The 24,300-nt window shown below is 42.4% G+C and overlaps 1 protein-coding gene across 4 annotated transcripts in view; it reads left to right on the top strand.

Annotated features, from left to right (window-relative positions):
* Positions 1 to 12,788: 12,788 nt before the first annotated feature.
* EDARADD (EDAR associated via death domain) overlaps positions 12,789 to 24,300 on the top strand; it is a 93,037-nt gene continuing 81,525 nt past the window's right edge. Inside the window, exon 1 of one of the 4 annotated variants that reach the window (XM_053207414.1) lies at positions 12,789 to 12,911. In XM_053207414.1, the coding sequence (XP_053063389.1) occupies positions 12,907 to 12,911 (5 nt within the window). In that variant the 5' untranslated portion in view covers positions 12,789 to 12,906. The remainder of the gene's footprint in view (positions 12,912 to 24,300) is intronic. The other 3 variants (XM_053207416.1, XM_053207415.1, XM_027046888.2) reach the window with 3 other exon arrangements.

Consider the following 24,300-nt stretch of genomic DNA (forward strand, 5'->3'; position numbering starts at 1 on the left):
TCAGCACAGAGCCCAACGGGGGGCTCCATCTCATGAACCATGAGATCGTGACCTGAGCCAAAACCAAGATTCTGCCGCTTGCTTAACCGACTGAGCCACCCAGGTGCCCCTAAAATTAATATTTTCAAGCTCAAATAACAAGACAGGCATTCTACTTTTTAGATGGGAGAAAGGAGCATAGCTCAGATCACAGGCCACAGAAAGCCGTGGAGCACAGTGGTGGGCGCCATGGTCTGTGGGCTGTGGGGAGACCGCCCACCTGTGGCTGGCCGGCAGGATTCAGCCACCCCAGTAGCCCCAGGCGCCAGTGTCTTCTTCACAGCAGTGGGGCCCCCATGCCAGGTACCTGCACTGGAGTCAAGAAATTATCCCTAGACTGAGTGCTTGGGGCCATTCTAGGAGCCACATCCTGACTGTCCCGTCTCTCAGGGGCTGTCATCTGTGTCACTTTGGCACAACGTATGGAAACTATTGCCTCATGTATTTTGTCTAGTTTTGTAAAATTTCCTCTCTGTTGGAAGGGAAGAAGAGAGGGAATTTCCAAAAAGGAAAATACTATGTGTTTACAATCTTGGGGAGTCTGATCCTGCCCTTGGCATAAGCCCGCTAGAATACAATTTTATTATTAAAAAAAATTAATGCATTTGAAGGACAGTAATATAAAAGAGAAATATTATATTTGAATCTTGTTAGTTCAAGCTTTTCCATAAGACTAAGCTTGAGCTGTGGAGAACGATATGTGCCCTTGGCTGTCTACCTGAAAGGTACCAAGAACCCCTCCCCAAGAAGCATGAATAGACCAAAGAATTCTGAGCTCAACTTAAAACATATTTCAATTTTATGTGGATTCAGAGATTCATGTTACTGGTAGGATTCAAACTAATGATTGTATTTCATCAGCATTCAAGATTTTTATTGGAAGGGTTGCTAACACAAAAGCTTCAAGAGAAATCTAGAAAGATAGAGGATCTGTCTGTTGCTACTTTAAGCATCAATTAAGAACTGGATGGGGCACCTGGGTGGCTCAGTCGGTTGAGCGGCCGACTTCGGCTCAGGTCATGATCTCGCAGTCCGTGAGTTTGAGCCCCGCGTCGGGCTCTGGGCTGACAACTCAGAGCCTGAAGCCTGTTTCGGATTCTGTGTCTCCCTCTCTCTGACCCTCCCCCATTCATGGTCTGTCTCTCTCTGTCTCAAAAATAAATAAACGTTAAAAAAAAAATTAAAAAAAAAAAGAACTGGAGAAGAATATTACATGAAGACAGCTTTTTTATCTACAAGATGACTTAAAAGAAATCAATTCTTTCTATATTTGACAATGCAAAGTATTTTTTCTGCACAGCAGTTTCTATAAAAGAGCCCAAAGTAATGTTTAATATTGTATGTTTTTTTATTCGGCATCCCCATAATATATGCCTGTTCACTTCTAAGCTATGAAGACACAATAAACATACAAATTTTTTTTGACGTATCAGATCATCCTATCATCGCCTTGACATAAAGTTGGAAAGTGCCCCATGAAGGCTTCATGTCTCACTTTGAGCCAGGCAGCAGCATGAAAAGGGTCTGCCTTCAGGCACGACTTCCTCCCAGGCCACCCTCTGTGGTGCAGAGAGCACAAGGTTATCAGGGCCTCTCAAGTCAGATTTGTTAATAACCAACCATCACAAGCTTTTGAGGAAAAACTGACACCATGAAAGAGATGTGACAATCTCTATAAATGGAGAATCTGTTTTTAAAGGCAGAACGGGGCTCTACAATACCTGTAGTTAACATTTTTAGTGGGCTAAGAGACAATGGCACGTGCAGAAAAGAGACTAGGTATTGAGATGAGATCTTGAGAGGGGAAGGGAGTTTTCGCAGTTCAAGAATTTATCAGATTGGGCTGAGTAGCAGAAAAGACACAACACAAGAGTAAGTCAATGAACAGGAATATCGAGCCCAAAGTTTGTTTGAGAGCACAATACGGAGAGAGGGAAGCCAAGAGAGAAAGTTGAGATATAAAAAACCATCCTTCAAGTTCCAACATCATTCTTTAGTTGTTTTATTGACGTTGCTGTCATCTCCTTCCGGGCCCAAAATAAGTCACCTCGACCAGCAGTTTCTCTTTCCAAGATTGTGGCGCTGCACAGCCCCCCACAGGGGTCAAAGGCACCGCTGTGCCTGATGGACTGCGTCCACTTGTACGTCAACACAGAGGAGGAACCAGCCTGGCTACAGAGTCTGCACCCTGCCCTCTTGTGTCCTACGGTCTGTGGGTCCCTCCTTCTGGACCCCACTCTGCTCCTCTTCCTTCCCAAATGCTAGTCTCAAATTAAGGATCACTCCTGGAAGAGGAGCACAAGGAAATGAGGCCCAGGAGGGCTTCCCTGCATGGAGTCTCCATCTGCTGAATGCACAGCTCTAGCATTTTGCCCAGACTTTCAAAAACTAGAGAGGCAGATTTTTTTTTTCTTTCTCTCTTTCTCTCCCTCTAGCCTCATAGCAACTGAGAGTTCTTGGAACTTTCTCCAGCGACTTCTGGGTGCAGCTTTGACACCATTTTCACTGAAAGCCCAGTGGATGGCTTTTGTGATTGCCACCATTCAAACACATGGATAAGCAATTCATTAAAAACAACAACAACAAGAAGCCAATGTACACGAACCCTTTGGCAGAAGCACAGGGTGCAGGAAAGACTGGAGTCCCTACCTTGTGAAATAGCAAAGAGGCTGGGGTCAGCGACCTCGGACCCTGGACCTTTGGCAGTTCCTATGGTTGGAGATACAAAAGTACCAAATTCTGAAGGACAACGTACTAACTCCAAAAGGGCCAAAATGTATCAGGATTAAAAAAGTGGAGATCAGTTTGTGCTGAAGATGGGAGAAACAGCCATGCTGAGAATTAGGCCAGGAGGCCAGGCGCAGATAAGGGCAGGTGCACAGGTCACAGGAATCACTGTTTCTCCAAGGTCACACGATAACTGTAAAATGCTGCTAGGACTCCCATCTTGAGGAATTACTGGTCTCTTACCAGTGATGCCCCCTGATCTGCTTTGCTAGTCCCATGTGTTACTGGGGATACCCAATGCTAGGCTACCCTGTCCTCATGGACAACGCCTGGCATGGACTGAATGTTGTGTCTTCCCCAAGTTCGTTATGTCGGAATCCTAACGCTCATTGGGAGGTGTGGCCTTTCAGACCAGGTCATGGGATTGGAGCCCCCGTGAATGAGATGAATGCCTGTCTAAGAAAAGACGGGAGAGCTCGTTCTCCAGCCACCTGCCATGCGAGGACACCACAGGAAGACAGCTGTCTGCAAACAACAAAGCAGGCTCTCACCAGACATCAGACCTGCCAGGACCTTGATCTTGAACTTCCTAGCCTCTAGCCCAACTTTGAAAAAGATGCTTTTCTCCTCACTTGTGATGAGCGGCACTCTATGGTTCCTGTGGAATGTTCTCCCTCACCTTACTGAGTCAAGAATCTGATTTTAACAGACCACAGGCTTGTCCTAGGTGGTCTTTGGAAGATAAGGTGTTATCTTAGAGAAAACTCCTGAAGTTTTCTCTAGCTGCTTCATGACGGGGCAAACTGTGTCCCCACAGCCTGTTTTGTCACCTTCTAATCATGGATGCACAGCTGAGACAAAACCTCCCAGGAGCTGGTTTCTCATAGCCTTTATGCTTTGGCGTAGGAGTTCCTAATATGACGGTTCTGCTTTTATCAGTTTTTGACAAAACAGCCAATTGGTGGTGGGTACAAAGTGCACTGATAAGTAATGTTAATATTAGGAAACAGTTTTTTGAGTGCTGTGTGTGTGTGCATGTGTGTGTGCACGCACGTTGTAAGCTTTGTGGTAAATGTCTGACAAGGATTAAAACATTGAAAAGTCAGAATAACCCGTTAGCCAATATTGTTATTATCCCCATTTTCTAAATTACAAAACAGGGTCTGAGAAGAAGTAGCAAAAAGAACCAAGATTTGAGGCAGATCGATTTCACAGCCATTCTTAACCAAGAAGCACATACACCTGGGTCTAGGTTCCTTGCCATAACCTTGGATAAGCTGCTCATCTCTAAGGTTCAGGCTCTTCATCTGCACATGAGAGATGTTTCAGGACCTGTAAGCCCCAGACCGTTCCTCTGAACTCCCTATCTAGAAATTCAACTGCCTACTTTACTTTTTATCAGGAATTGCGAAGAGTCTGAAATTTTTACTGTGGCTAGCCTGCCACAATGTCATGGATGCTAGCAGAAAACAAGGTATTTAGGTCAGAAACGAAGGACTTGATTACTAACAGCACAACAAATAGCATGAACTTCATGTTCACGTTGGTTCCCCCATTCCCCAGGTACCATGAAGGTAACATGGGGCAGCCCTGGCCGATGCTGTGCACACGGCTGGCTTGCATTTCAGAGGATCCCTGAGACTAGGGACCCCAAGTGTTTTATAATGGACAGTAAGTCTGGTTGAACTTTTCCTAGAGGGAGACGTTATCATCATTATTATACGGGACAAGAAGCAAACCTGTCATCTGTTCTGGAAAGAGATACTCTTTCAATATTTTAAGGATATTCACTATATAAACATCCTTGAAAAGACAGTCTGGAACAAAGACTTTCAATGCCTCTACACACAAGATGTGCAGAAATAGAAAGACCTGTGGAGAGAACCATCTCCCGTAGTATCTACTCCTTATTTCTATATTCTCCTGGCTTCTTGTGAATTTTCCTTCAAGTAAGAAACTCTGGCCAATAGAGGCTAGGAGCAAATCCATTCCTTTGGTCTCATATAGCATTTAAAGTTACTATCAATAGCACCTAAGCAGCAGGATGAAGCCATCTTGTGGTATTAAACTCAGCCATGCCCTCTAGGGTCCTAGACCCAACCAGTTGAACAAATCTTATACACCATTATTGTCATTAAGGTTCTGTACTGACCTTTCCATGGGGTGCAAGGCATTAACCCAGGTGTAGCAGGATGTATTTGTGATTGCACAGCCTTTGCCTTGGTCCTCAAGGAAGAAGTCTAGGGTATTTCTGACATCCATAATGACCCCAGGCAGTGGGTTTAGGCTGGCCTGACTGCTTCCCATGGCCACACTGGTGATCAGTCCATTAGAGTCAAGAACAAGTTTTGTACCACCTTTCCTGACTAGATGACTCCCATTTAGGGAAAACTGTCTGCAATACGTGCATACGTAATAAGTCAGTTGTTCTTCTGAAATACTCTCCTGAGTAACCGAAGAGTAGCCTTATTGTAGGTAGATCTCTGCAATCATCTTAGGGCTACATGACATCTTGGTGGTGTATCCATAAGCACTTGAAGGTCTCTTAGGCCCACCCCAAAAATACAAGTCCATATGTTTTCAGGAAGGAGGCAAATTAGTGCCTGAATTACATACAAGAAGCGCAGTGCCAGAGGTCCACGTGGGGCCCCTAGAAAGAAAGTGCTTGTTGGAAACCCCCAAGTGAAGCCCACATCTGTGGAAGGGCAAAGGTTAAGTGCCTTCAGGGTGACTTCCTGGCAGGCTGGTAAATCCTAGGGTTCCCAGCTCAGTTTCAGTCATTAAAGCTATCCCTTGTTTTACTGAAGGCCCAGCGTGTCTGGTGTGTCCATACCACCAACCAGCAGCATTTGTCTATCCCATGTAACGACTAAGTGACATTTATAAGAATAGGGGTGGGGAAGATGTCCATAGGTGCTGACAGATGTTCTGCATGGAAGGTGCAGGAGCTGGGGCCATCACCTGCTGTTTCCTCCTCTGTCCAGTGAAAATAAACGGCAATCAAATCATGATCAGAGCTATCTGGCAGGGAATAGCAGACCTAGCAGTCAGTTAAATTTAAGGGGCTTGCCAAAGTTTAGGAGAGCCACACTAGGACATTTTTCTTTGTGAGGAAAGTTCAGGGGCAGTTATGAAGACAAGGATTATTAATATCTCTCCCCCCCCCCCATTCCTCGTAGGGTCAAGAATACTCACTCCACTCACCTACCCGCCCTGGCCCTGTATGTGTTTGTTGCTTTCTTTCCACCAACCACAAAATCAGTGAGTAGCTATAACTTCACCTTTTCCCATCATCCTATTCCCACCCAGACCTTTTGTCTCCAATGGCCATGTGCAACGGGGACAAAGACGTCTTTAAAAACTTACAGAAACCTATTATGCTCCATCACCTTGGCCCACATGGGCCACTATAAAGGGACTCTGTGAACAGTGTACTCAGATGAGTGGTCATTATCTTCAGAAAGGCAGGAGCTATAGTCGATCCAGGAACCAAGAAAGCAAGAATGAATGGACCATCAGAATAATGGAACACCAACCCCTTCTCATCTTTGGTTTGAATCCTCAAGACCCAATTTCTCATCAGAATTTTAATGTTGGCCTCATCTGACTCACTTGCCCACCCCTGGGCCAGCTGGCAGTTCTACGAAGCATTGGAATTGAGGAGGATAGTACCTTGGAGGAAAAGGAAAAGGATATTTGTCAGGTAAACCCAACAAATGGCCATTATAGGAAGTTATGCTTTTTGTCATGGTTCTCCATTAGCATCTTCTTGACTGTTAAGACAAAAACAAATTATTCAGGACACATAATAAAGGCATTAGTGAAGATTTTATTCAAGGGATGCTACTACCATGGGATTTTGTAATATGGGAAAGATCTGGCTCAACTCTGAATAGAGCAAGGACAAGTGGAGATTTATAGCCAAAGAGCATGGTGAGAGTCATTGGATGGAAAGTTAAGAGGGAACATCAGGAGTAAGAGTCAGGGGATTCTGGCTCAACCAATGGGACAGGATTATTGCTGAAGGCAGGCCATGGTCATGAAATATTGAAGGTGGGGGATAAGGAATTTGATCAGATATCAAGGGCAGAGTAGGAGATTTCTGATAAATTGACTCGGCAGGATTCTTGTTAAAACTGGACTAAACAGGCAGAGTCCAAGGTCAGGGTCTGGGCAGAAAGTGGACTCAGAGGAACCTGACTCAAGTTTGGTCAAGGAGAAAGTCTTTGTCATGCACGACTCATCATATTTTCTGTAGTCGCACATTTCACTAATTCTTTTATCAAACATTCAGTGAACAAGAAACATTAAAAAAATAACTATAATAGTAACAACAACAGATGTAAGCACTGTAGCAGAGACAAGGGCAATGTGGGAATCCGCCTCATCAGGTTTAGAATGCATGATGCCATGACTGAGTTACTGCCACCACTTGGCTGAATTGTTGAAATTAAGATGTAGCATAACTCACAACATGCTCTGAGTGGAAGAACATGTGGACTTGCTAGACCTTGCACTGTCCAAATACTGTGGCCAGCAGCCACATGTGGCTATTGACCACTTGAAAGGTGGCCAGTTCAAACTGAGAAATGCTGTAAATGTAAAATACACACTGGCTTTCAAAGACTTGTTATGACCAAACGTCAGATAGTATCGCAACCCTGAGATTGCAGACATTGCAAATAATCTACAACCAAGTGGACCCGAGATGGGAGAGATCAACCTGAAAGTCCAAGGTGTCAGAACACGGGGGAAGAAATACGTATAATTCTGGAGTGAGTACTGAGGCCAGTCAGGATGACTCTTTTTGTGGTTCTGGTCATGGACAAAGAGAATTCACTGGGGATGACATCTGTGTGCCTCACATTGTCAAAGGAAAATTATCAAAATGCATACAGACCACAGCCATAGGTTAATTATGAGTGAAATGTATTCAGACCTACCCCAGTCCAGTAAAATGTGTCCTGTCATGGCTTAGCCTCTCAATTTTGCTCTTTGGCTTCCCTTGTTCTTGAAATCCCAACACAAATCCCAGCCCTTGCCTGACGACCATGAACTACCTCACTATCAAAGGCCATACTGATTCACTGAAAACAACTTAATCTTGACTGATGTTTCAGGTGCTGTTCTAGGGGCAGGTGACACAGCAGTGAACAAACAGGTAACAATCTTGCTCTCATGGAGCCTCCGTGGTATTCAGGGGAAAATCCTTTCTTTATCAACATGAATAGACTTCTGATGGGTGTTATTTAGAATTTCAGCTTTTTTTCTTGGAGATATCTCAGGTGATCATCTTGGAGGTGGCTCTTCTGAAAATTCCCTTGGAGGACTGATTCGACCTTCTGAGTCGAAGACAGGAGTTAACAGGTTAAGGTGACACTGTCACTCTTGCATTAAGAAAAAGGATCACAATGCTTGAAACACAGATATGCTGTTCAGCTGTCAAAAAGTCCACAAGGCTGCCAAATGCGTGTGGCCAACTAATGGAACCTGTCTTTTGAGGGGTTATCATCCTGATGAGCAATCCCTCTAGTTAATGATTCTCCTTGAATCATTAACAATTAATGATTAATAACTGTTAATCATTAACAATTAATTAACAAGGCTTGACAATGGCCTTGATTCATGATGTCTAAGTAATTGCACAAATTCAGAAAAATGCACTGGTCTCTTACATTTCCATGATACAATCAAGGATATTGTTGTTCTATTAAAATTTTGTGTATAGAGTGGTAATGTATAGAATTGTTAACTCGTGATGTGGTACAGGTGAAACTAAAGTAACGTTGTGCATCAGCTACACTTCCATAAAAAAAGAAATTGTGTGTGTGTGTGTGTGGAGTCACCTGGTTAACAATTCTATATCAGTGTCCAGGTAACAAGATAAACATGTAACAATTTATTTATGCTTCTGGGAGTGAGCTGAATTGTGATCAATGAGTCAGCTGGGTTCTGGTAACTACCTATTTATATGGAATAATAGAGATATTGGAGGGTAAAAGCCTTCTGAGGAGGTTGATGATTTATATATTGAATAACATCTTGACAGGTATAAATTGCAATTTGTGCTTGGTGATAAGATTTTCTCTTTCCCTTGGCAAGTCAACAGGATTAAAAAGTAACTAGAGTGAGCCCATTGTTTTTCTTAAATGTTTACAGAGCTATGAAACTCTCAAGCTTTCTTTACTAGACAGGATTAGATATATTTGGGATAACGTGTAGAATGATTTATATTGCTAAAAGAGGTTACAAAATGAGAAATGTCAGTTTGAAGAAAGCACGTTTTTATAACCAACAGATCAACTAGGCTAGAGATTAAGAAGAGCTGTGCTCAGGGTAAAAAAAAGTGATAACTTCATTGGTCAAACTTGATCCATATTTCTCCCCCTTTGTTCCACAGACCATCTTCATTAGCACACGGCACTTCCCATAATTGCATTCAGAAAATCAGTTAACAGAACTGGGCTACTAGGATTGCTTTTAAACCCCAAGCCCATCTGCACACCATGCCCGTCATCTTCTGGTAACTGACCACATTCTTGAATCTGCGTGTCACACAAGAGTGGGAAATATTGCTCAGGACCTGCTCTTCCTCCATGATCTCCGGCTCCCTTTCCCCAGTGTTTTTTTTTTTTTTTTTCGTTTTTTTTTTTCCTGATGTTTATTTATTTATTTTGAAAGAGAGCACATGAGCAGAGGAGAGGGACAGAGAGAGGGGGAGAGAGAATCTCTCTCAACGTGTGGCTCAATCCCACGACTGTGAGATCATGACCTGAGCCGAAATCAAGAGTCAGATGCTCGGGGCACCTGGGTGGGTCAGTCAGTTAAGTGTCCGACTCTTGGTTTCGGCTCAGGTCATGATCTCATGGTTCATGAGTTCGAGCCCCACATCAGGTTTAGCGCTGACGGTGCAGAGTCTGCTTGGGATTCTCTCTCTCTGCCCCTCTCCCCCACAAAAATAAATAAATTTTAAAAAAGAAAAAGAGTTGGATGCTCAATTGACTGAGCCACCCAGGTGCCCCTCCCTTTCCCCACTCTTATCTCACACGTAACAACTTGGCCACGCCAGATAATTTCACCAATTTTCGGTAACCAGAAACCATCCCCAGATTATAAAATCGCCAGCTAATGGAAAGAAGAAATGTCCTGCCTTTTCTTCCACCATTCAAGGCAGAGCCAACTTGATGAGCTCACTGAGGACACTGAAGTCCTTTTACAGGACACTTCCAACCCTGGAGGTGCTTGATGGGGTTGCACAGTGGCTGGAGAAGACACAATGGGAATAGGACACAGCGAGTGGTGGGTTTCAGCTTCACGGGAACGGATCCCACACCTATTTGTATTCCTATCTCTCCGCTGTAAACCCAGGTCATAGCACAGTGCCTGGAGCAGAGTAGCATAAGCTCTCCAACACTGATAACTGTTGCTATTTATACCACTAAAATTCCCTCCACAAAGGGCTAAATGGCACAGCTGCCCCCAGTTCTCCACACTGTGCTGCAGCCAGTCCCACTGGACTTCATGCAATGAAGAATGATATTAGTAGATTAAAGACGGCGAGACCACCATCTTAACGGGACCAAAACCACAGGTGCCATATTGTATTGCCAGACTTGTGGTCTTACCAATGACTGGGTGTTCACTTCTCTTATTAAGAGGCTAGCTCCCCAGATCTCCCTCTTCAACTCTTTGAACCTATGTCTGCACTCCGACACTAGCACCCCATTTACAATCACATTGAATCTCTTAACATCACAGAAGAAATCTCATCAGATGCAAAAAAAATGTTACTTATCCTCCTTGTTTAAAATTTAATGCATTCTCTCCCTCCCCCCCTCTCTCTGCCCCCACTCTCTCTCTCATACACACACGCTCACAAAGTCAAAAACAATAACAAGGTATTTCCCAATATAACTAAGTCACTGTGAGCTTAAGCGCAACAAAGTCACTATGCCTGTTACTGCTCCATAGCTCACTGCCCCCTACTCTGCCCCCAAGCACGATCTGTGACTGAAACAGAACCCCCGGTGGCAACTTCCACCCTCCCTTGGCAAAGGCTGTCGTCAGCACATTCTTGTCCCTGCCTCCACTCCTACTGGGTGGATTTGCTCTAGTGCTCTGCCCTCTCTTAGAGCCTTTCCATTCTCCCCAAGGGGAAGAGGACCATGACATCTCACCAGTGGTTGTGCCTCATATATTGTGATGGTCAGCCCCAGTAAGAGATTGGGAACCAAAGGACCTGCATCTGGTTATGGAAAAAAAACTAACTCTGGGGTTTGGGACACATGACACCATCAGGTAGAATTTAGATGGTTAAGGAATTACCTGAGGTTTCACATCTGGGTCGCAGCGACCCAAGAGGACACCAAGAACAGTGCTATCTCCCAAAACAGTGCTCTTTAAGTCACTCACAGCACCATACCTCTCAGGCTTTGGGAGTGGCACTTTTCCAACCCCAGAGTCCTGATTCAAATGCGGCACTTTAGGCTCTGAGAGATGCTCACTTCTGAATCACCACTGGCTGGAAGTAATGGCTGGCAGAGGATTCCCAAAGACCTTCCCTTCGGGGTTACCCTTGCATCAAACTCCAAAGGGAAGATGTGGGACTTTCCCATTAGCCTCTAGCACTAACACCCAAATGGACTTTGGAAGTGCTTTTTTACACCCACTTACCTTACAACATGATTACTCTAGAATTCATTCCATGGGTTGTTGTTCTTTTTTTCCTGCACTGATTATTATAGACTGAATTGTGTCCCCCAGGTCATATGTAGCATTCCTAATCCCCTAGATGACTGCTTTTGGAGATAGGGCCTATATGGATGTGATAATGGTTAAATGAGGACCTAAGGATCCTGATCTGCTAGCACTGATGTCCTCACAAGAAGGGGGAGAGACACCGTGGCTCTCTCTGCCCACCTTGCCTGTGAGTGCCCGCAGAGAAGAGGCCACCTGAGGACGTGGTGAAAAGATAGCTATCTATCAGCCAAGCAGAGAAGGCTCACCAGAACCCAGCCTTGCTGGCACGTTGATCTTGGACTTCTAACCTCCAGAACTGAGAGAGAGGGGGTGGTGGGGGGGGTGGGGGGGAGGATCTTAAGCAGGTTCCACACGCTGTGTGGAGCCCCACATGGGGCTCAATCCCACGACCCTGGGATCAGGACCCAAGCCTAAATTGGCTACACCGACTGAGCCACTCATGTCCCTCTTTTCTTTTTGAGAGAGAGAGAGAGAGAATTTGCAAAAGAAAAGTGATCAAGACTTTAACATTGGTATAATTAAAATAATCATAGGGATAAGCAAGAATTTCTCATCATGAAATGAGAGCAAGCGGTTAGGAAAAGAATTAACCGAGATCTCGGGAATACAAGCAGCTACTGAAATAAGAGATGGACTGAACAGCAGAAGAGGCACTGCTCAAAACCAAACCAGAGAGATGGGATATCAAGCTAAGGAATTCTTCCAGAAGGCAACACAAGGCATAAAAAGACAAAAGCTATGGTTGGCAGGTAAAGAATTATGAAAATCAGATCTAACAGTTCCAGCAGACGTCCCATTGGTTTGGTTGCCATCTTCCCTTCTTTTCAGCTGAAAGTAAAGGACTTTAGCGGTTATTGTTAGCTTCGGGCTCCTAGTCTCAAATGCTGGTTTGGGCTCCGATTTTCCCCCGGGATTCCCCTACCAGCACCTGTAACTTCCTCAGGCTCCCCAGGCAGCCCAGGACTAGCAGCAGCTTCAATGCCACCCAGTCGCTAGCACTGTGCCTCCCCAACCAACACTTAGGCACACGCAGCCCATCGAGCGCCGGTTCGAGACGACGCTCCCGGACTTGAGTGACTCCAGGTGTCCCGTGCCAATCCAGCGATGAGAAAGCTCCCGAGCTTCTGGACGCCCGGTGGGGAGGCCGAGATGCTGAGGGCCGTGACTGTACCTGCCCCGCAGCCTCGACCCACCGCGCAGACCCCGCCCCTTCGCCCCGGCCACGCCCCCTCCGAGCGCGGGGCCTTGTGGGAGTTGTGGTCTCGCGCGACCGCGAGGAGGCCTCCCGCCGGAAGGCGGGGCAGGGGGCCGGCAGAACCCGGGAACTACAGCTGCGGAGGCCGCTCCGCCTCCCTGGGACTTCGGGCTCCACGGCGGCAAATGAGGTAGGACCACGAGGGCCTCCAAAACAAGAGGAGGTGCGCGCGGGGAGTCCTTCTCTCGGCCGGCAGCCCTCTCCCCGGGTCCCTCCTTGCGCACTGCCGTCAGCGACCCCACAGGCTCGAAATTGAGCCCCTCTCCCGGGGCCCAGGATTTGGCCCCGACCTTCCAAAGTAGGGCTCTTCTCCCAGCGGTGTTTTGTGGCCTCCAGGCGCTTACCAGCTGCACCCCGACGGGGCTGAGAACTTTCTCCAGGTGGTGCTGTGACAACTAGGGCTCACCATCTTTGTTTTCTCGCTCAGAGATCATTGTTCTTTGCTGGATTAATGGTTAATTGAAACCCATTGTTTCATCTATGTTGTCTGTTTAGGGGCTTGTTTAGGCTGGACAATGAATCGAGTCCATATCACTGTATCCTTGCTAGAAACAGAAACTAAGGGTGTTTTCTTCCTTTGTTGTTTTATATATACTATATATATATATATACTGTCTGAAACATTTTATGAAATCAACAAATCAGGATTCCAGAAAAACAGAGTGCACCAGAATTCATTCCTGCTGACGAAATAATCCATTTAACTCTTCACTATATCCTTGAGATTGAGGCTGATAATATCTAAGTTTGTGCCTGACACGGAAGTCTACACAGACAGGGTGGCAATATTATTCAAACCCCAAACTAGGACGTTTGGACTAAGATTTTTAAGCTTACAGTGAATAATTCATAGGAAGAGGCCTGCTCAGACACTACTGTGGATACACATTTAATAAACTGATTCTGGTAGAAAATAGAGAAAACAGGGGCGCCTGGGTGGCTCAGTCGGTTAAGTGTCCGACTTCGGGTCAGGTCACGACCTCACGGTTAGTGAGTTTGAGTCCCCAGTCAGGTGAGCCCCTCTTCTCTCTCTCCCTCTCTCTCTGCCCCTAACTCACTTGCCCCCTCTATCTCTTTCAAAATAAATTAAGAAAGAAAGAAAGAAAGAAAGAAAGAAAGAAAGAAAGAAAGGGAAAAGAAATAAAATAGAGAAAACATAGTTTTGAACGAAAGAAAAAGAAAAGAAAGAAAATAGAGAAAACATAAAAATTGACAGTTCACATCACGATGTTATTTTCTTTTTAGAATCCTGTCCTTCGAATCGATAATCTCTCACTACAGATTCAGGTTACTTTTGTATCACTGAAGCACATATTCTACAAAAACAAAGAAGAAGAAGAAAAAGTTTATCATGTAAAACCAGATTATATTACAATTAAAGAAATAATGCTGAAGAGTAGATGTGCTCTTCAGAAGGAACAAGATGAAACATACATGTGTCTAGTCCTTAATTTCCAATCCCAATACCTATTGTAAAGCATGCATAATCCAAGCAATATTAATTTCTGTGATTCTAAAATTTCATCCTAAAAAGATGTCATCATGTAACCCATCATACTTAACACTTTCAACGGCACTAACAGGTTGCTGGCTGGGATTTAGGGTCCTCTTCAGTTGGTCCCCTCCTCTTCTTTCTAACCTTATCTCCCTTAATAATCTTTAAGAAAATGTTCTCTCATTATTGTTTGCTTTCTCACTGTATGACTCTCTACACCGTCTCCTTGTCTGCTCCCACCTCTGCTCACCCCAACTCCCATCCAGTCATTCAAAGGCCAACGAGAGTTTCGGCTCTTGTTGGTTTTGTGAACTTCACAACTCGGAAGGATCCCTTTTCTCTCGTATTTCTTTCTCTACTGAATGTGATATAGCACTTACTCTCTGTATCAGTCATTTGACGATCTATTATCCAACTCTAGACACTTCTATCTCCCTATATATGTCTTACCAAGAACAAGTAAATTTTTTGAGGTAAGGGATATACCTTTTTAGGGAATTTTGATACTTCAATTTTGAAATTATCATGCACATTATAGACAAAAAGATTTGCTAATTAATTAGTTGGGGCATACATAAAAGGTTCTAATTTAAATTACTGTATTTTTAGAGAAGGCCAACATTTTCTAACCACTGACCCCATAGTGTATGGCCTTCCATCATTTATGAAGGTTTTGATAACAAGAAACATCACTAGTAACTTTTGATTATGGGAAATAAGCTGAATTACACTTGGGAGACCACAACAAGTGCCCTGGGTAGTCCAAAGGGGCCTGAGGGCTCATGGGGAAAAGCAACACCCCAAAGAGGAGCTGGAAGCTATGGGAACAATGGAGAAGGCCTGGAATGCGTTTTGCAGAAAGCTGTCTCCTGCTGGGTGTGAGCTGATGACTCTTCAAGCTGCTCAAGTGATGCCAAAAATCATTGTCGTGGTCCTCCATCCCTGGGAAGATTCACTGCCTTCGATGGGGAGCAACAAGGTTGTTCTGGAGGTGAAATGCCCAGGGACTGATCCTCAATGCTCTGTCAAGTTTCAAAGAAAGAAGTGGTTACTGTAAGACGCTGGGTTTCACCTCTGTCCCAGCCGCTTTAGTTGTGGTTCCTACCCAAGTTTTGGATCTTCCTCCACCAACTTCTTCCCTCCAACCCAATTCTCAAGAGTTCAAGGTTGTTCAGCTCCCTTGCAACACCCTGGTGCCGGCCTCAGGCAGGGGTCCCTCAGACAAAGGCAGAGCGCCTCTCAGCACCTGCTGCTCTCCTCTCCCAGTGGTTTTTTCACGAGGGGTCTTATCTCTTTTCTAGATCTTCTAGCAGGATGTGCGCACTTCCCATCTGCCCCTGTTGCCAGACCAACCCTTATCTGCAGGGTCAGACCCATCTGGCTTTTTGTCTGTTCCCCTCTCTGTGGATAGTTTGTCATAAACATTGTGGCCTGCTTCTGTCAGGACTTTACCCCTGAGCTCTCAAAACCCATTCCTTGTGCCAGGGAAGCCTATGAAACATTTCTGATGAGTGAACCAGGAACCCAAAATAGATTACATTGACCCTGAATGTTCTGTCCCAAATGAAAAATATTTAATTTTCTGAGGAGCCCAAAGATCTCTGAGAAGTGAAATTTCAGACTCTGCCTCCTGGTGGCATACATGAACATTCACCCCGATTCTGTGTTTGTCAATTTCCCTACTCTTCCGGTTAGTAGTTCTCTACCTCAGAAAACCCACTCTCCACCCTTTCCTCTCCGAAAGGCCATTGCTCGCAGAATCTGTACATGGCACATGGCGCCTGATGGCATTGGCTGCCCCCTGCACCTTGCGTGTAACTGCTGTGGAATGTCAGGAAGGGAAGGATACCTGGCAGGTCTCTTGTTCTAAGAGTTAAGGTAGTTTGGGGCACATACTAAACAATAATCGGTGTCTTGGTTTTTCCAGATGTTCACCCTTTCTAAATTATTCTATGACTATAATTTGTTGGTTGCAAGATTTGTCTCCCTGCCCCCCAATTTTAATACCCCTTAAGGCCACATGCATCTTGTACTTCACAATGTCATAGTTCAACTGACAGTGCTTCCCTTTCCTAGCAGTACATAAAACATAGTGCATCTTACCATTGATAAGAGCTAAAATTCAATGAAATACTCTATTACGATTATGATTCTGCACTCCCACAGTGTAGTATCTCAATTCGTCAATGTAGTACACAAACCATCTCACCCCTAAGTTCATTCTCTGGGCTTAGCCGCAGTCACCAACCTCCCCCTCCAACCCATCCCCCTCCCACCAGATGCTGTGACCAGTTGTCCAGAACTTGCGGTAGTTTCGCAGATGCACTGTGCTGCCTCCTGGCACATTCGTACTCCTTCTTTCGGGTGGCATTCACGCATCACCTCCCCTGAAAATCTGTTGCTAACTTAGTGGCTCCCACCCAGCTCCATCCCTTGGCACTCCCTCTATTAAAGAGCTTGTCACACTGCACTGTGGACATGCCAGTCTTCCCCTGAGAAGAGGAAGGAGCAGTGAGGGCCCTGAGCATTTTCAGCTCCAGTCGGAGCTCCATGCCTGGCTCTCAGGAAATGCTGGGTGCTGGTGACAAATGGTGGTTATGCTCCGGCTTCAGTGGGCCCTTTGCCCACCACGGATGGTTCATTCAGTTGACTTAGCACAGGGTCTGGATCAATAAACAGTAGGTGTTATTATTGCTGTTGTTCTAGGGTTTTTTCCTTCAAAATTTCCACACCCAGAGTGGAGCCTGATGCAGTGCTCTATCCCACAAACCATGAGATCATGACCTGAGCTGAAATCAAGAGTTGGACACTCAACTGACTGAGCCACCCAGGTGCCCTACATTACTTTAATTCAGGCCTCAACCACTCCTTAATCAGATCAGGTGAAAAAATTTTCCTTGCTGCACCCTCTATATATTCTATTCCTGGTAATTTATAATTTACATGATCTTACTGTATCAAATAGTTCCATCTTCTAAAAATCTAATTTTGATCTTGTCATTTGCCCTTCTTAGAACCATGTTATACCTTTAGTAGCAAACTTGAAATCTTGGCCATTGGTTTTTATTTTGATTTAGGTTTGGGTTTTTGGGGGGGGGGGGGTGGCAGGGGCACGGTAACGTTAAAAATCCCTCCAGCCCTTGGCTCTGTCTACCTGACTGCTTTCATCTGTTTCTGCAATAAAATTGTTCTGCTAGCAAAAACTATCATTGTTGTCAGTGGCTCCCCCTACTGAACATTCCATTAGTAGAATTTTGTTTTCTTTTTGCTATGTTAAATTTGTAACAGCAAGGAGACATTTCAGTAGAGATGTTTCACAGATAACTTTCTCTAGCTGTGGGAATTTTACAAGATTTTTTCAAGACACTGATAATTATTATAACTTTACGTAACTCATTGTTACTGTACTCTTAACTGGCCAAACATTTGTTGGCACACAAGAAAGAGTAACATGGTTCTACAGACATTCCAGTACAGGGTCCCTTGGTCTAGAGGCCTAGATTCTAGCTCATCACTGTACAAGGCATGAGGCCTGTTAGTGATTTTATTTCCTCCTCTGCAAAATGGGCCCCCGGGTCCTTTCCACCCAAATAAATAATGTGGTAATTCTCTGAGTGAGTTACACTTTTTGTTTAAATAGTCAACTGTCTTTTAAAAGGACGTCAATCATTTTTTTAAATCCCATATATTAACTCCCATCCTGAAAATTTGTCATTTTGATCCTCTCTGCTGAATAAAATATTCTAAAACTTCAGGGGTGTCTCGGTGGCTCAGTCCATTAAGCATCCGACTTCGGCTCAGGTCATGATCTCATAGTTTGTGAGTTCAAGCCCTGTGTCCATCTCTGTACTGAAAGCTCAGAGCCTGGAATGTGCTTTGGCTTCCGTGTCTCCCTCTGTCTCTCTCCCCCTCCCCTACTTATGCTCACGCTCTCTCTCAAAAATAAACATTAAAAATATATATATTCTAAAACTTCAATTGTTTGCAGGTGTTTGCAGTGTAAACATTCTATATGTATTTAAAAAAAAAATCAATTTACAAGCTTCATTTACTATGGCAATACCAAGAGGCCTTAGTGAAAATCTCAGAAGTGTCAAAGAGTACCATTTTCTATTCATCAAATAGTTATTGAGTCTCCACTAAGTGCCAGGGTGTCAGAGAATGAGAGCTGACAGGGATGTAGCATTTTCTCATCTTCTGCTACCATATTCATTTCTTCATTACTCAGAGGGGTCTTCTTTGTATTATCTGATCTTTTAAAAATCATAAAATTTAGTGGCGCCTGGGTGGCGCAGTCGGTTAAGCGTCCGACTTCAGCCAGGTCACGATCTCGCGGTCCGTGAGTTCGAGCCCCGCGTCAGGCTCTGGGCTGATGGCTCAGAGCCTGGAGCCTGTTTCCGATTCTGTGTCTCCCTCTCTCTCTCTGCCCCTCCCCCGTTCATGCTCTGTCTCTCTCTGTCCCAAAAATAAATAAACGTTGAAAAAAAAATTTTTTTTTAAAAATCATAAATTTAAATTTAATTTCAGCTTTCATTCCCCACAACCCTTATAAACCTAGAAATATTGGATAGACAGCAATTTTGTTCCATTTCTTAAGAGCTCATAGATGGCAATTTTAAATGTTATATGTGAGTTTTCATTACTATTTGTTTATGTTACTTCTGCTTTGAACAGATAAACAGTTGTTAATGACAGTGTGAACTTCTTACAAATGTACTACCAAAAATCCCCAAGTACAAATTACTCAAGCTTTTTGTCCTCATTTAAATATTATTTCTCTCTTGATATGCATTCTTGTTTTGTATGGTCTTGCATAATAAAGATCTTTTTTAAAAAATAGACTTTAATTTTTGGAGTTTGGGGTTCACAGTAATTGAGCAGAAGGTAGGGATTTTCCATTTATTTCCATTCTCCACATTTACACAGCCTTCTCCACTACCAACATCCTGCACCACAGTGATACATCTGTCACATTCACTGACCCTACACTGATACATCATTGTCACCCAAGGTCCACAGCTTACATTAGAGTTCACTCTTGGTATTGTAAATTGTATGTGTTTTGACAAATGTGTAGTGATATGTATCTACTATTACAGTATCATAAAGAATAGTGTCACTGCCCTAAAAATCCTCTGTGCTCTGCCTATCCATCCTTCTCTTCCCTAACCACTACAAACCACTGCTTTTTTTACTGTCTCCACAGTTCTGCCCTTTCCAGAAGGTCATATGGTTGGAGTCATACAGCATCTTCTTCAGATTGACTTCTTTGACTTATTAATATGAATTTTAAGTTTCTTCCATGTCTCTTCATTGCTTGGTAGCCATTTCTTTTTATTGCTGAATAATATCCCACTGTCTAGATGGACCACAGTTCATTTATCCATTTTCTCACTGAAGGACATCTTGGTTGCGTCCAACTTTCAGCAATTATGAGTAAAGCAATTATAAACATCTGTGTGCAGGTTTTTGCATGCATATAGTTTTCAACTCTTGAATAAGTACCAAGGAACACAACTGCTGGATCATATGGTAAGAGTATGTTCAGTTTTATAAGAAACTGCCTAACTGTCTTCCAAAGTGGCTGTACCATTTTGTGTTCTCGCCAGCAACAAATGGGAGTTTCTCTTGTTCAACATCATCAACAGCATTTTATGTTGTCAGTGTTTTGGATTTTTGTCATTCTAATAGATGTATTATTGTTATGGGTGTAATTGTAATTTACAGTTCCCTCATGACACACAATGTGGAGCATCAGAGCATCTTTTCATATGCTTGTTTCCATCTCTGTATCTTTTTCAGTGAGGTATCTGTTCAAGTCCTTTGGCAGCTTTTAAATCAGGTTGTTCATTTTCTTATGGTTGAGTTTTAATAGCTCTTTGTATATTTTGAGTAATAGTCCTCTATAAGATATGTCTTTTGCAATTATTCTTCTCCCAGTAAGTGGCTTGTGTTCTTTCTCTTGACAGTGTCTTTTGCAGAGCAGAAGTTCTTAGTTTTAGTGAAGTCCAGCTTATCAATTATTTCTTTCATGGATCATGCCTTTGGTGTTGTATCTAAAAAGCCATTGCCATACCCCAGGTCCTTTTGGTTTTCTCCAGTGTTGTCACCTGTCTTAGAATTGTGCATTTACATTTAGGTATATAATCCATTTTGAGTTAATTTTGAAGGGTGTAAGATCTCTGTCTAGATTCTTTTTTTTTCTTTTTTTCTATTTTCTCTTTTTCTTTTTTTTTCGGTATATGCATGTCCAGTTGTTCCAGCACCATTTGTTGAAAAGAATATTTTTGCTCCTTTGTCAAAGATCAGTTGACTATATGACTATATTCATGTGGGTCTATTGATGGGCTCTTTATTCTGTTTAATTGATGTGTTTGTCTCTTCTTTTGCCAATCCTACTGTCTTGATTACTGTAGTTCTATAGTAAGTCTTGAAGTTGATTTTTGTCAATCTGACTTTGCTGTTCTCCTTCAATATTGTGTTGGCTATACTGAGTCTTTGACCTCTCCATCTAAAATATAGAATCAATATGGTGGTATCCACAAAATAACTTTCTGGAACTTTTATTGGGATTCTGTTGCATCTATAGATCAAATTGAGAATAGCTGACATCTTGACAATATTGAGTCTTCCTATCCATGAACATGGAATATCTCTCTACTTACCTAGTTATTCTCTGATTATTTTCATTTGGGTTTTATAATTTACCTCCAATAGATGTTATACATATTTTGTTACATTTATAACTAAGTATTTCATTTTTGGAGGTGCTAATGCAAAAGGTATTGTGTTTGTAATTTCTAATTCCAATTATTCATTGCTCGTATACAGAAAAGTGATTGACTTTTGTGTTTTAACCTTGTATCCTACAACCTTGCAATGATTGCTTATTGGTTCCAGGAGTTTTTTGACATTTTTTTTTCCTAAATAAATTATCATGTCATCTGCAAACAGACAGTTTTATTTCTTCCTTCCCAATCAGTATATTTTAATTTCCTTTTCTTGTCTTATTGCATTAGCTAAAACTTCCAATATGATGTTGACAAGGAGTGTTGAGAAGGGACATCCTTATCTTGTGCTGATCTTAGCAGCAAAACTTACAGTTTCTCACCATTAAGTATTGTTTTTTATACATGTTCTTTATCAAGAATTCTGCTGTACTTGAATAAAATAGTTGATAGATGTAGATTATGTCCACTTGATTAATGGTGCTGTTGAATTCAACTATGTCCTTACTGGTTTTCTACTGGATCTGCCCATCTCTGACAGAGGATGTGGAATTCTCCAACTGTAATAATGAATTCATCTATTTCTCCCTATACTCTAGCTGTTTTTTGCCTCATGCATTGTTAGACACGTACACATTAAGAGTTGTTAAGTCTTCCTGGAAAATTGATCCCTTTATTATTATGTAATTCTCTCTGATGAATTTCTTTGCTCTGGAGTCTGCTCTGTCAGAAATTAATACAGCTACTTCTGCATTCTTTGTATTAGTGTTAACATGATATATTATCTCTCCATTCCATTACTTTTAATCTATGTATGTTTCTTTATGTTTAAAATAAGTTTCCGGTTAGAAACTTATTTTATATGTATTTATATATTTTTATTTAAATGTTTATTTATATTTTATTTTATATATGTTTATATATATGTTAGACAACATAGAGTTGAATCTTGTTTTTTGATCCACTCTGACAGTCTCTTTTAGTTGGTGTATTTAGACCATTAACCTTTAAAGTGATTATTTGATATCGTTGTACTTTTAAAAAAAATTTTTAAATGTTTATTTTTGAGAGGTGGGGAGGGGCAGAGAGAGAGGGAGACAAATAATCTGAAGCAGGCTCCAGGTTCTGAGCTATCAGCACAGAGCCCAACACAGGGCTTGAACCCACGAACTGTGAGATCATGACCTGAGCTGAAGTTGGACGTTTAACCCACTGAGCTACCCAGGTGCCCTGATATTTTTGTGCTAATATCTCCTGTATTTGTCACTATTTTCCATTTGTTGCCTTTCTTCTTTGTTCCTGTTTTTATCTTCCTCTGCCTTTTGTAGTTTTAATTGAGCATTTTATGTGATTACATTTTCTCTTCCTTCTTAGCATAGCAATTATATTACTTTTTCTGAAAACTTTTTTTAGTGGTTGTCCTAGAGTTTGCAATATAATAACTAATACAAGCCACTTACTTTAAAATAGTGCAGATAAGTATCTTATAATAATAAAGTAATCCTAATTCCTTCCACACATCCTTGTATCATTGCTGTCACTCATTTCACTTATACAACAAGCATACATAAACCTGTATGTGTACATAAGCATATATAATTGAATACATTGTTGCTCCTGTTATTTTGAACAACTTGTTATTAGTTAGATCAATTAAAAATAAGAAAAATAAGTTTTTATTTTACCTTCACATATTGCTTGCCTGATGTTCTTCCTTTTTTTATGTGGATCTGAGTTTTTGATCTATATTATTTTCCTTTTCTCTAAAGAACTTCTTTTAATATTTCTTGTAAGGCAGGTCTACTGGTAATAAATTTCCTCAATTTTTAGAAAATCTTTACTTCTCTTTCAATTTTGAAGAATAAGTGTGCAGGGTGCAGAATTCTAGGTTGCATACTGCACTCCACTGTCTTCTTTATTTCGCTGTTTTTTTTGTTTTTTTTTAAGTAGGCTCCATGCCCAACATGAGGCTCGAATTCATGACCCTGAGATCAAGAGTCGCATGCTCTACTGACTGAGCCAGCCAGGCGCCCTCCACTATCTTCTTGCCTGCATAGTTTCTGAGCAAAAGTTGGATGCAATTCTTAATTTTATTCCTCTACAGATAAGGTGTTTTTATTCTCTGACTTATTTTTTCTTTGTCATTGCTTTTCTGAAGTTTGAATATAATATGCTTAGGTATACTTTTTGTTTGTTTTGTTTTGGTATTTGTTTTTGGCATTTATCCTGCTTGGTGTTCTCTGAGATTCCTGGATCTGTGGGGTGGTGTCTGACATTAATGTAGGAATTTTCTCAGTTATGATCACTTCATATATTTCTTTTGTTCCTTTTTCTCTTTCTTCTCCTTCTGATATTCCCATTACATGTATGTTAAAACTTTTTTAGTTATTTTTTGGTTCCTGAATATTTTGTTTTAGGATTTCTTTCTTTCTTTTGTCTTCTTTCCCTTTTCCATTTTGGAATTTCCTACTGACTTATCTTGAAACTCTGAGTTTTTCTCCTCAGCCAAATTCCATCTGCTAATGAGCCAATCAAAAGCATTCTTCATTTCTGTTCGTGGTTTGGTGTTTTGTTTTGTTTTGTTTTGTTTAATTTCTAGCGTTTAACAAATTTTTTTCAGAGAATTTACATCTCCTTGATTAACTTGTCAGTGTGTTCTTGCGTGCCATCTACTTTATCCATTAGAGCCCACAACATATTCATCATAGTTTCAGTTTTCTGGTTGCTCACTCCCAAATCCTTGCCCTGTCTGAGGTGAGGCTGGTTCTCCTACTTGTTTTCTTTCTTCAAACTGTGTTGTTTGCCTTGTTAGTATGCTATGTCACTTTTTTCTTGATAGCCAGACATGAAGGACTAGGTAAAAGGAACTGCAGTCCATAGGCCTTCAGTACATGCCCTTTAGTAATGTGGTGGTGAGTGTGGGGGAGAGGAAGCACTCTGTAGTCCTGTTATTTGGTGTCAGTCTTTTAGTAACTCTGTGCCTCTGGACTGCAAACTTCACAAATGCTTCTCAGTCCACTCTCCCTCCTAGAAGAGACAAAATTGCTAGAGAGGGTTGGAGTTGGGTATTTCCTTTCCCCATGTGGAGGGTTAGAGCCAGCTGAAATTGGACATTTCCTTCCTCCGAGTTGGCTAGGCTGTGATAAAACCCCCATAGTTTAGGCTCTGGAGGGCTTGTTCAGAATAGATTTCTATGCGTATTTCGAAATGATTCCTTTTCTCCTCTTGGTGCTGATATTCACGGCGAGAACCTGGTCAAACTCCTGGAGGTAAACTTCGTAAATGTGTGTGGTTGC

This window comes from Acinonyx jubatus, chromosome D2, assembly GCF_027475565.1.
Source record: "Acinonyx jubatus isolate Ajub_Pintada_27869175 chromosome D2, VMU_Ajub_asm_v1.0, whole genome shotgun sequence".
NCBI lineage: Eukaryota > Metazoa > Chordata > Mammalia > Carnivora > Felidae > Acinonyx > Acinonyx jubatus.